This window comes from Protopterus annectens, chromosome 5.part1, assembly GCF_019279795.1.
Source record: "Protopterus annectens isolate FY-2018-M chromosome 5.part1, PAN1.0, whole genome shotgun sequence".
Taxonomy (NCBI): Eukaryota; Metazoa; Chordata; order Ceratodontiformes; family Protopteridae; genus Protopterus; species Protopterus annectens.
The window spans coordinates 286,276,865-286,290,102 of record NC_056736.1 but is presented as its reverse complement, the minus strand read 5'-3'; the positions used below and the strand labels follow the sequence as shown (position 1 = coordinate 286,290,102).

General features: G+C 41.8%; 1 protein-coding gene across 1 annotated transcript in view; it reads right to left on the bottom strand.

The window, feature by feature from the left end:
* ITSN1 (intersectin 1) overlaps positions 1-13,238 on the bottom strand; it is a 2,682,533-nt gene that overhangs the window by 2,037,942 nt on the left and 631,353 nt on the right. The window contains exon 11 of the mRNA XM_044072770.1: positions 10,293-10,433. Coding sequence (XP_043928705.1) covers positions 10,293-10,433 — 141 coding nt within the window. The remainder of the gene's footprint in view (positions 1-10,292; positions 10,434-13,238) is intronic.

Genomic DNA, 13,238 nt, shown 5'->3' with positions numbered 1-13,238 from the left:
AGAGAAACCTTACTAAGAAGGATACAAGGCTTATACAATATGTCCTACATGGACCAACTAAAGCCCTGTCACTATACTCGATACCATGCAGACTGCTAAGAGGTGATCCTTGTCAAGCATGCAAGACATCCTGTGGCCCAATACTGACAGATTTACTGCACATCAGCAAAGTCAAATGGCACCAGAAATACCCTGTCTTGGGATCTAAACCTCTGTTGCAACATCAATAGAATGATTTGTGAGGACAGGTATGTCTAGCAGAGGATACAACTGCTCGAGAGCAGTCTCCCCATCCATGTAAAACAAAGTTCATACCTGTCCCCATTCAAGCACAATTTGGACCTACCCCTATGTAATGGACAAAAAAATCTCCTAAGTGCTTTATCCCATGCATGGGTCCCTTCCAATTATCTATGGTATGATTCCAGTTTTTCTCATTAGGGCTAATATACAATCATTCACCACGGGATGAGTACAGCCAATCTAACATTTGAACACTAAAAGGGAAACTGGCTAGGCTTAAAATGTCCCGGAAGGGGAGCTAGCCTAGCATTTATCTATGAACCTATAAAAAGTAAAGTGAAGTTTTTGTTCTCCTCTCTCTTAAGGGAACTTATCTGCCCAGCAATCGAACAGCATTAACAGACCATTGATTTTGTAAACCCGCAGAAGAGTGCTCTCTTCAGCAGCAGGAAAGCTCTGAAGAGCTTGACACCCAATCCTGATTTTTAGTCAGCTCAGCTCAAGCTCAGTAATAGTTTGGGTGTGTGGAAGGTGCTTTGGAAGCTGGCCAGCTTTTATCCTTAAGCCTTCTGGCAAGGCCACTGCCACCCAAAGTTAACACCATGGTAAAAACTATGGGTGCAGAGGAGAGTTCAGTTGGCAAGACAGCGTACTGAGTAACACCCCCTAACATGCATGCATACACACACACAGTTTACCCAAGAAATGTCTGTACAAACTCTGGGCGATGATGCATCGCAAAATGCTCTGTGATATGGATCAGGCAACAAACAGCAAAAGAAACACAACTGCATGCAGATCTATCATGTACAGTTTCACATAATGGATGTGTTTGATAAGATCTTTGCAGTCCAAAATAGGGGAATCTTCCAGCCTCTTTGGAACCAAGAAAGAGAAGGAAAAAAAGAACAGAATGTCTGGACTTCTTAAGAAGAGTTTTAAGTCCTCTTTGAGATGTAAAATCTGGATTAGTCCCAAGAATGCGTAGTGCCTAACCAGAGCTCTTTCTTATAGAATCATATAAAGTTAATAGACTATTGGTACTGAGGCCCTTATAAGCCTAGCCAAGAGTTTAGCCCATGTTTAGCCAGCCAAGGGTTTAGCCCATGTTTAGCCAAGTCAGCACCCGATGCCCCAGTCCAGCAGGGATACAAATGGAATCCCAGGGATGTATTTTCTGTTCCCTATCCAGTTACCTTGGGAAAAACTGATGAGTTCTGGAGAAGCTATACTTTTTTTTCAGAGAATCTCTGTACTATCTTGAACTTTGGTCAACACATTTCCACTTTTGGAGGTCTTCTTTCAGATTCTGGAAGGCCTACTGAAAAAGGACTTCACACAAATTGATTATTTAATATTGTTAACTGGGTGTGTGAACTAGCCAGAAGACCATTTTTTTTTCAGCCATGACCCAGGCCAGATGGCAGAGACAATTATAATAAGTTCATAACAAATCATTTGTCTACATTTGGCATAAAGTATTATAGAATCCTAAAAAAATGTTTTAGCCCGCATTCAAATTTAATTACAATTTTATTACCCCAGCAGTAGCAGAAGAAAAGTACAGTTGTGTACACTTACCATAAATGTAGATGTTCGAGTGTATTCACTGTTGCAGTCAACACATATGGGTTTATCTGCTTGCAGTAGCCCTCAGTCGGCCTGATTATCAAAGTCTTGGGTCCTGCGTCATTTGCTGTCTCATCTTCCATGACGTCAGGTAGTCGAGGATATAAAGCATGCAGCCGATGCCATTACATCAGTTTTTCTTGCCCCAGATGTCAGGTGCCCATTCCCCCCAATGGGAAGCAATTAAATATATATATGCAAGGTTATACCTCCAACAAAAAAGCAAATATACCAAAAACCTTTTAAGCATAGTAAAGGAGAATAGAAGTATAGCCAAAAGAAGTCAGGGGGCTGGAGGGAGGGTAACCAGGACTGCAACAGTGAATACACTTGAACATCTACATTTATGTTAAGTGTACACGACTGCACTATGTTCTTCATGTTTCACTGTTGCAGTCATCACATTTGGAAAGATTCCCAAAGCTAAGGATGGGAGAAGGAACTTATAGCATTAGGACCACCTATAAGGCCCTGCAAGACTGCAGTGGCAAAGCCAGCTCTGGATTTAGAGAAAACTGGCAAATGGTAATGCTTGGTGAAAGTATGTACAGAACTCCAGGTAGCCGCTTCTAGGATGTCCCTGGTAAGGACACCTCTGAGAAAGGCTGTAGAGGTAGATGCAGCACTGGTTGAGTGTGGTCTTATCCCCTGTGGGATAGGGTTTTCCATGGTGCTTTCAGCAGAAATGAATGCAATGGCCTATCCATTTAGAAATTATTTGCTTTGAAATGGCCTTCCCCTCTGCCCCTGCAGCAAATGCCACTAGCAGTTGTTCAGATTTCCTTTGAAGTTTAGTCCTGTCCAAGTAAAATCTAAGTTGTCTGTGCACATCTAAGGAGTGCAGTATCCGTTCCCCTTTGTTCTGTGGATTAGAAAAGACGGTTGGCAAATGAATGGACTGATTAAGAGCCACACTGGATACTACCTTGGGCATGAAGGAGGGATTGGTCCTGAGGAACACCTTGTCCGCATGAAAGATGATGAAAGGCTCCACTGACATAAGGGCCTGTAATTCAGATACCCTTCTTGCTGAAGTCATTGCTAAAAGGAAGGCTGTTTTCCAAGAAAGGAATTTTAACCCTGCACTTGCAACTGGCTCAAAAGGAGGTAGAGTGAGTTTTTCCAATACAAAGTTAAGGTCCCAGGCTGGAGTTGGGGCTCTCCTGGGTGGTCTCAAGTTTTTGGCCCCTCTGAAGAACTGCTTGAGCAGTGGATGAGAGAAGAGGAGTGGTTCTGTGTTGTAATGAGCTGAAATGGCTGAGGCATGAATTTTGATGGTGATTTTGATGGAGGAAAAAGAAAGGCCCTTGTGAAGCATCTCAGTTAAGTATTAAAGAATCTGAGGTAAATTGGGCTCTGCTGTGCCAATCCCTTGAGTTTGGTTCCAGGAACAGAATCTTTGCCATTTTTCAGCATAAGATTTTCTAGTACTAGGCCTCCTTGCCTCCAAAATGACATCCAACACTTGTTTACTGAGGGATGGTAACGGAGAAATTAGGTAATTAGCCAGGCTGCCAGGTTCAGGGTTTGAAGCTGAGGAAGCAGAATCTTGCTCTCTTGCTGGGACAGCAGGGTAGGGGTCTGAGGCAGGTGCCATGGAGCCAGCATTGACACACTGCGCAAGAGGGGGTACCAGTGTTGGCGTGGCCAGTCTGGTACAATCAGTATCGTCCTTGGTTTGTCCTGTTTGATCTTTAGTAGCACTTTGGAGAGGAGAGGCAGAGGAGGAAAGGCATAAACTGATAGATTTTTCCAGTCGAAGGACAGGGCATCCACTTTCCAAGCTTGTTTGTGGGGAGTCCTTGTGCAGAATTTGTCCAATTGGCAGTTCTGGGGGGAGGCAAACAGGTCAATATCTGGGCTCCCCCATTTGTTTATCAACATGTTGAAAATCCTTGGTTTCAGTTTCCACTCATGTGGATCCATGACATTTCTGCTTAGTTCGTTTGTCAGTGTATTTAGTTTTCCTGGCAGGAATTGAGCCTGTAGATGCATTTGGTAGCTCAAGGCTGTGTTCCACAGAGCCATGGCTAGTGTGCAGAGGGGGTATGAATGGGTACCCCCCCTGCTTGTTTACGTACCACATAACAGTGGTGTTGTCCGTCTATCATTAATTGTCCTGGAAGAATGTGGTCCTTGAAGGCTGTCAGTGCATTCATTACAGCTAACATTTATTTTTGATTGATATGCAGGTGCATTTGACTTGGGTGCCATTTGCCATGAATGCACTTCCCTGCCAGGTGAGCCCCCCATGGATAGTCTGATGCGGTGTCTGTTAGGGTTTGGGTGGCAGGGGGTAGAGCTAATGGGAGTCCCTTGTTTTGGCAGTAGGCCTCTGCCCACCAAAAGAACTCTAACTGTAGGGCAAGGTATGATAGGAATCATTGCTTCTAGATCCTGAGAATGTTGACACTATAGGCTTTTTAGATACCATTGTAGTTTCCTCATATGCAGTCTTGCATATGGAATTAGGAGAATGCGGGAGGCCATGAATCCCAAGGCTTGCAGTATTTGCCTTGCAGATAGCAGGGTTTTTGTGGCCATTAGTTTGAAGTAAGTTGTCAAATGAATCTGTTTCTCTGGCATAAGGAAAGGCATCTGGGAAGTTGTGTTTAAGCTTGCTCCCAGGAATATAATTTGTTGACAGGGTACAATATGTGATTTATTTTTATTTATGGTGTACCCCAGACAAGTTAGCACCTTTTGTACAAATGCCAGATGATTCAAAAGTATGTCTTGGCTTTCTGCCTAAATTAGACAATCGTCCAGGTATGGGTATATTTGAATATTTCTTTGCCTGCAAAATGCAATGACTGGAGCTAGGCACTTTGTGAATACCCTGGGTGCAGTAGATAAGCCAAAGGGCAGTGCAGAGAACTGATAGTGCATGTAGCCTGCTTTGAAGTGTAGGTATCGTCTGCAAGATTCCCTGATTGGGATGTGCAGGTAGGCTTCCTTTAAATCCAGTGTTGCCAACCAGGCATCCTTGCCTAGCATAGGAAGCAAATGGTGAAGAGTTAAGCATCTTGAATTTTGGGATCACCAAAAAGGTGTTTAGGATAGAAAGGTCCAGGATAGGACGCCATGAGTTGTCTTTTCTGGGTACCAGGAAAAGTCTTGAGCAGAAACCTTGCCCTTTTTCCTCTTCTGGTAAAGTTTGAATAGCCCTTATACTTAAGAGAGAGAGAGTACTTGCTTTTGAGTCTCTGCCCACTGACTTGGGGGTAGATCTGGCCAACCGTTTAGGGTTGGTAATGTGTGGAAGTGAAATCTGTATCCTTGGGAAACAATATTTAAAACCCATTTGTCCTGGATAATGAGTTCCCAGTTTTTTTTTTTGCCTGCAGAGTAATTTTTCCCCCTAAAGGAGCAGTCAGTTGAGAAGGGCTTGAAGGTTTTAAAGTTAAGTCATTGAGACAGTTTACCATAGGGGGGAGTCTTACTACTCCCTGATTTGAAGTGGGAGCCTCCCACTGTTTAGTCCTGTGCATACCCTGGGACTGAAGCCTGGGTGTTCTGCTGGTTCAGGGTTTGGACTGAAGGCCAGGTAGAGGCAGAAAAGGACCAATTCTTATAGGGCCAATGCCTACTAAATCTTGGAGGCTGTACTTGTAGGAAATCTGTAACAGTTAGCAAAGATTTAGCTTTTTCCTCCATCTTTTTAAGTACTACTTCTGCTTTTTTCCAAACAGACGGTTTCCAAACAGGCAATTTAGCTTTAACATGATCTGGCAAAGATTTCTCCTTAAGCCAAGCATGCCTTCTAAGTACAGACCCAGTGACAGCAGCCCTGCAAGATGCCTCTAGTGAATCAAAACCACATTGCAAAGTATATGTTTTCCAACTTGTTCAATATAATGCATTAACTCCTGTAAATCCTTATTTTCAGCACAGTCAGGAATCAACATCATTGTCTGTTTAAGCAATTCAGTAATATGCTGCTGATACTTTAACATATGAAACTGGCAGTTTAAGGCCCTAATGGCCAAGGTTGCAGAAGTGTATATCTTCTTACCCCATCTTATCCAGCACCCTGGAATCTCTATCAGAGGGGGTAGGATTTTTGGCAGTATTTGCCTTAATGCCCTTGGGTCCCTGTGAAATGGTCTCAGGATCCGCAGTAGGATTTTTGAAAAGGAACTTGTGAGAGTCAGGAACCCTGTAATATCTATCAGGTTTTCTGGGAGCAGGAGGTAGAGAGGCATGGGCCAAGCTAGATTCCGAAAAGGCATCATCAACAATGTCTAGTACAGGGGGGATAGCTAAAGGCCTGTGTTGGGGCAGGAGTAAGAAAACCCTAAGCCTCTTTTTAGAATCAGAGTACTCCTGGCTTTCCCAGTGAAAATGCTCCCTAAGAGTATGCAAAGTTTCACCAAAAGAGAAATCCTCTGGAGGGGAAGCAGAGGGAATAGAGTCCTCTGCATCAGAATCCTCATAGGTAGACAAGGGTAAATCCTGGTCATCAGAGGAAACAAAAATTTCAGAATCATGATCAGAATATCATAAGCAAATTCAGTCCTAGGTCTCTTAGAGGGGGAAGGCTGGTTTCCCCTGATTAAAGTAATAAGGTCTTCAGCCATTCTTATCAATTTTTTTTTTAGGCATAGAGGCCTGACCATGCGGTCTGGGCATCGGTTTTCTAGGCATGGTTCGAGTTTTAGGCCTTAAAGAAGAAGATGGCATCTGTTTAATATGCAAGTCAGTAGGCCTGAATACACCCTCAGAAGCCGTTGCCTGCACAGCAGCTCTGGACCCATCTAAGGCATAGACATCCGCAGGTTCCACAGCTGAAGCATCTCGCAGCATATTGGACTCCGAATGGGTCTCAGTAGAGGCCTGCAAATCTGAAATTGTGGGTATCAGGGGCTGTGAAAGCACCTCACTGAGTACCGGCGAACAGCTTAGGAGAAGCGTCATCTGCAGCTTTGGACCTAGGCGGCCTGTCTCTGTCTTTATCTTTGCGTTTTTTCGGAATGTCGTTAGTCGGATGGCTTACCGAAGACATATCTGGATAACTGAACAGAGTACCAAAATATTTAGAAGCGTAAATATACCGATGATGAATAATTTGTTGTTTAAATAAGGCACAAATCTGACAGCGAGGTATGTCATGGTCAGGGCGTAGGCAAGGAATACAGTACGAATGAAAATCTTTATGAGGTATTTGCTTTCCACAAGAAATACAATTATTGATTTTTACTGACATCGGTTTAGAGCAAGAAAAAGTTTCTCCAACGGGGTACTTAGCTTTAGTTGAAGACTTAGGTTCTGAAACTCAAAAACGAAAATTTCAGGAGTTGGCCGACCGGCATTTGCGAACTGCTTCTGCTTTGAGCACCACACGGCAAGAAAGACTGATGTAATGGCGTCGGCTGCATGCTTTAAACCCCTGACTACCTGATGTCATGGAAGATGAGACAGCAACTGACACAGGACCCAAGACTTTGATAATCAGGCCGACTGAGGGCTACTGCAAGCAGATAACCCAAATGTGATGACTGCAACAGTGACCATGAAGAACATGTATACTTACACAGATAAATTAACACGGATAAGATTAGTATGACTGTGCATTAGTGAATGCACATTAATGACAGAACTGGCTGCATACCAAACACAGACACTTGTTACTTGTGTAGGTATATCCTGTATCCCCTAAAGTAGTTCCACTTGCATTTGTTTGTAAGGTGTTCTTTTAGCAGTTTCTTTAGTATACGAGATTGCTGGCCTTATGTAATATGTCTGTTAAGGTGCTCCATTCCACAGGGACTACTTTATGGAAGTATCTTTCTGATGCTGACTGAGTGTATTCTGCTCTGCCGAACTACTGGTTGTTGTGTCCTCAAGCTGTAATATGTACTGCTAACAAGTGTTATCCTGAAGGGTGGAGAACTGCTTTCAATTAGTAGCTTATAATTATATGTACAACGTCAGCTCCCACTGTAGTACAAGTCTATATACAATCCTATTTTACATTCTGTTGGAATGTGGTAGTATTCTGCTGGCAGTTTAGCACTCTAGGTGTGGACTTTTATTGGCTAAGGAGGTACTTGCTTCTGCTGTTAGTAGGTAAGAGAGTCTATAGGCTACCTTGAGCTGCCTTAGAATTTGTCTTCCTGCAGTTTCTACACATGGGTAAAGATTAACCTGTTACCTGAAATCTTTGTATTTCAGTTATTGTAAAGGGTACGCAACCTGAATCTATGTTTTGTGGCTTACTTTGAAAAAATTGTTTCAAAATAGCACTGCTGAGGATATTGTTATGTTGACTAACGGATTTGAGCAAAATCAATTTGAAGGTGAGTGTTTAACCTGCTAGAACTTTTTGTGGCCTCTGCATAATGAGTGCAGTTGATGTATAGGAGTTCTTGTGGCAGACTTGAACGAGTGGGGAAAAAGGCAAAGATCCTAGCACTGACACTTAAGTTAACCCTTTAGTTATTTTACTTATTTTCTCTTCTTATAGTACATTCAGGTAGACCAGGAAAGTTGAAGTCAAGCTGTAGTAACCTCTGGGTAAGTAATCATACTGCAGCACTAATCATTATCAGCACTGATAATTAGCATGAGCATCTTCCAGTTAGGAACAGTCAAGGAAATGATAGCATACATTTTAGTAGACAAAATTTCATGTGGCAACTGTAAAATCTTAACTTAATGAATTCTCTGAATACTGTATTCAGTATCAATCATAACTTCTAACAGAAGCACTGCAGGTTGAAAGATGCAAGGTGAATATCAAGCCTTTTACTGAACTCAACTCTATGTACAGACAAAGCAACATGCAGTCTTGCATAAAGCAGTTACTCTCTGCAAATTGCTAATTGTGCCGTCAGAAAGCATCCGAGCATTAATCTTAGCAAATTATCTTCCTTCGGCCATGTCTGCTCAATTTAAGCTTAAAGACGGTGAGAAGATAGATGTGAGGCTCTGGAGATAGTCTCTTCTGTGAGAGACTCAAAAGTCCATCAAAGGAAAGACCCGTAGAATAAAAGTATAGGACCACACACAAAAAGGCACCGGAACTACCCATGATAACTGTATGCTCAGCAAGAGTTTTAACAACTGCACATGGGAATATATAGAAAAGGATATCACACTAAGGCTGCCAATAGAGACCAACAGTCAATGGGTTAAACAACCATAAAGTAGCACTACAAGGTCGGACATCACCTCAGCAAGTCAGCACCCATATGACCATGTACTTGACACACGGCATGCTGATGTAATGCATGAAAAGACACTAATTCCACAGTAACAAAATAAGAAAATACAAAATAAACATGGTAGAGACAAAAGTATTTAAAATTATGTGAGACCACATAATCTCTACAACACATTCAGTTCATTAGATACAGAAATGGGTAACAAACTTCCTTATTAAATACATGGTTCATAGGTAGGTACTAGGCTATCGGCCCTGGGGCCTATACAAGCCCAGCCAAAAAGGTACCCTGGCTTTTGCTACCCAAGAAAATTATTTTCCTGTGCCACTGTCGAGCAGAGCCACAGAGGTTATTCCCTGGGGTGAATTTCCTATTTCCCATCCAATCGTCAAGATTTTTCTTGAAGAGTGCTAATGAGGAGCTTTGTTTGATATAGATAGGTAGTTTATTCCAGAGTACAGGAAGTCTCTGGGACAGGAATCTATCCCTCCTGCATGTTCTGTTTATTGTGATGACAAGGTTTAGGTCCCTAGAGCATGTAGCTCGGAGGAATTGGGATTTCTTTATGTGGAGCATGTCCAACAGCTCTGGGTTTGACATAGCTTTGTATGTTAGGCAGAGATCACCGGTGAGTAGGGGATATGTGACGGAGTAAAGCTGGAGTTTTTTGAGATGGTCTGCATAGGCCATCTGTTTGAGGCCGGTAATCCTCTTTGTGAGGTATTTCTATGGCCTTTCCAGTTGTTGTAGATGTCTTGTGAGGTACATATCAAAAGGAGCGTTGTACTCTATAATGGGTCTAATGAGTGATGAATAGAGGGGAACAATGACCTCTTTTTTTCTGGATGAGAAACCTTTTGAGATGAGGTGTGCCACGTAGAAGGATTTCCTGACTACTGTGGCAATGTGATTATCAAAGGAGAGACTACTGTCCACCTGTGTCCCAAGGTCTCGTATCACACTTTCGGTGTTAAGTATACTACTGCCTATGTTGTAGTTCACGGGTACAGAGTTTTTACCAAAGGGGATGACAATGCACTTTTTGGCAGTGAGCTTGAGGCCATGGCTTTGACACCAGGCATCTGTCTCAGTGAGGCCCTTTTGTAGGATGTCCACATCGTACATGGTAAAAATAATGTAGAAAGATATTCTGCAATTCTACAATATGAAAAAGCAATTACAAATAAAACTATTCCACAGACAGCTAATATTAATAAAAATGCTAAAACCATACTGCAAATAATACTCAAGTACCTGAAGTTGCTGTTGAAGATTGGTAATTTCTGCGATTCTCAGTTCTCTGGACTTATTAGTGGTTTCAATTTCATGACGCTGACTTGAAAGACGAAAACGAACATCTTGTAACTTTCCTTCCAGCTGTTGTTTTTTGTCATTCTGGAAAGAGACAGCTCCAGTCAATTTTATTAAAGAAAAATAGAAACATTTGTCTGGGTTTTTTATATTTGTTTACCAAGATGAGCAACTGGAAAGAACCAGTTTCAGTGGAAGGAAACATTCACACAATAAGGACAACTACTACAACTGTAGTCTACGAAAAAATGCAAACAATCTGCACAACAACATGCAAAAAGAAAAATAAAGCACAACAAGGAAGTCAGAGGAGTCAGACCATCAAACCATCACAAACATGTTATAATTCCAGTGCAGCCAGATATGATGTGCTTAGGTTCTGGCCCAGATTATGCTCCACACAACCTGGGCCTGATGAGCAGCCACAGTAAAGGAAGAGATGGCTGGGGAAGGATGGGAGTAAGCAGTCAATGCCAACTCACACATTCCAGGGAAGGATGCTACCACAATCCTGGCACAAGAGGTCTATCTAAACAGAAGGCCATGGACCTGCAGCACTTGCAACTAGAAACTCTTGGGAAGTTTTAGCTACCAAGGACAGAGCAAGGACTCTAGCCAGAATTGCAATGTGGGGTACCACACAACTATAATGTGCCCAGAAAAGCAGGCACTGACCTGTGCTTTCAAGTCAACAAGGTAAAGAAGACTAAAGGCATTAAAAATATATAAATTCTAACCCTCCACTGGACAATGGCTGTGACCCCAACTCTTACCTCCTTTCTCCTAGTGCCATATGCTATTAGGGCTTAAGAGAAACAAATGGGCCAAAGCAGAAATGTGGCCTGGTAAATGCAGGCAGCAAGGGGAGGATTACAGCTTTCCTCAAAAACAGAAACTTCACTAAATGCACAGCATACCACAAAGCGATTCTTCATAGCATAAAACACCATATGAAAAATATTGCTCTTAAAATACATTTTTTTAACCATTTCCTCACTCAAATTGATTAGCCAGTTAACTGGAGGAATTACTTCTTCCCCTTCCATCTGAGGGTTCCTGCATACCCTCGGATCAGTAGCCAATCAGACTAGCAGATAACCAAGAAAAGGATGACACCTATGTCCCTGAGTGAAAAGCTACACATACTTGCTGATAGTAACATCATTCACAAACTTTCAAATGCCCCTTCTACTATCCAGCAGGCTACACAACTGAGGTTTTGCATGCAGCCTCAGATACACTATGCAAACTCACCTGAGTGGATGCTTGTCCTCTGCCCATCGTGTAACCCTGCTGCAACACCCAGCCTCTGCTATCAGTACTGCATCCTCCCAAAGATATGTAAGCTTGTTTTGTCCATCTTTTGCTACTTATTCACACCCTCTTTGTGTGGCACCTTCAGCACCATGGCTAATATCCGAACCCAAAAGGTAGCTAAAATAAGACATTTTTATACAACTGCAAATGCAGCCAGAGCGTTACTAGCCAATCTCATATTCCAGCCCTGAACCTATAGTCAGAGCCTTTAGAAAATAAAGCAAGCAGGAAGAACACAATAGAATTTTGTACAAGAAAATGAACCCCTGCTCAGTGATACCTACCCCAACCCCCTTTTTTTTTATTTCAAGTCCAAAGGGAACCTTATAAGACAACCTGCTCACAGTTGCTGTAGCCTACTCATAATGTACCTGGATTGTAAAGCATTTCAGAATCCTTGCCTTCAGTGTTTTAAGGATAATAAACTACTTTTAAATCTAAAATCACAAAAATAAAAGCCAGAAATGTTACTTTGTACCCATTTAATGTGGGAAGCTACTAAGGCAGCAAAAAAGATAGGACTAAAAAATATCTAATAGCCAAGTTTTTATAAATCCCAGAAGCAATCATCAGGACAAGTACCTTTCCCCATATAAAAACAACAACAACAAAAAAACTAGCATGACTAAGTTTTGAAACAGGGCACTCAATATTAACTACAGGTACTGCAACAACTAGACTCCAAATACTTTACAACAGCATCACTGTCCAGTAGCCTAGCTCATGAAGTGGGTTTATTTTGGTACACTACCTCTAAAACAGATGGCATAACATGAAATTTGTGTACATCATTGAAAACACCCCAAAAGATATTGTCAATTATGCTGTCACACTGACGTCCACTCAACCATATCCCTACAGACTGTATTTTTTGTTAACAATATTTATAATGTTCTGAACAGTGATCTAAAATTACTTCTTTATCTGTAGGAACTACCTAAGAAGGGTTTAAAGGGAGGCACCAGCACCGCTCCTCAAAAAAAGGTATTAACTGAAAATATTTTCTACACAAATGACTTATTGGGGATATGCCTATATTGGTACACATGTGGCACTTAAACTAAAACAACATTCTAAATGTTATATGTCTGTTACTAATATGATGGTGCGATTTTTTTTTTTTTTTAATTAAATGGATGGGATGAAAATACTAATTTAGCAGTGATGCAACTGGTGTCCAAACCATATTCATTAAAGAACGTATGGGGGAAGCCATTATAAAATATCTTCTTGTCGCATTTCCACAAAGCGGAAACCATTTTGGTTAAAAATGCACTCCCTTCTGGCAAGATGTACATGAAGGCACTTCTTCCATTCTTCTTTAGTAAGTATGCACACTTTCTAACTATTCATAAGTCCCTCAGTTTTTATTAGAAGTTTAATTAAACAGTCTTGAGGCATAAGGGTTATTGCACCAGACTACACTCCAATCGACCAGATTTACCTCATAACCCTCGATCATGGGTGTGATCACCCAGGGAGGGGAGGAGCAAGGAAAATATGGTAAATGTTTTCATCTTGTGGGAAGATATGGGATCTAATAGAGTGATACTGTTCTCTGGCAGAAGCTAG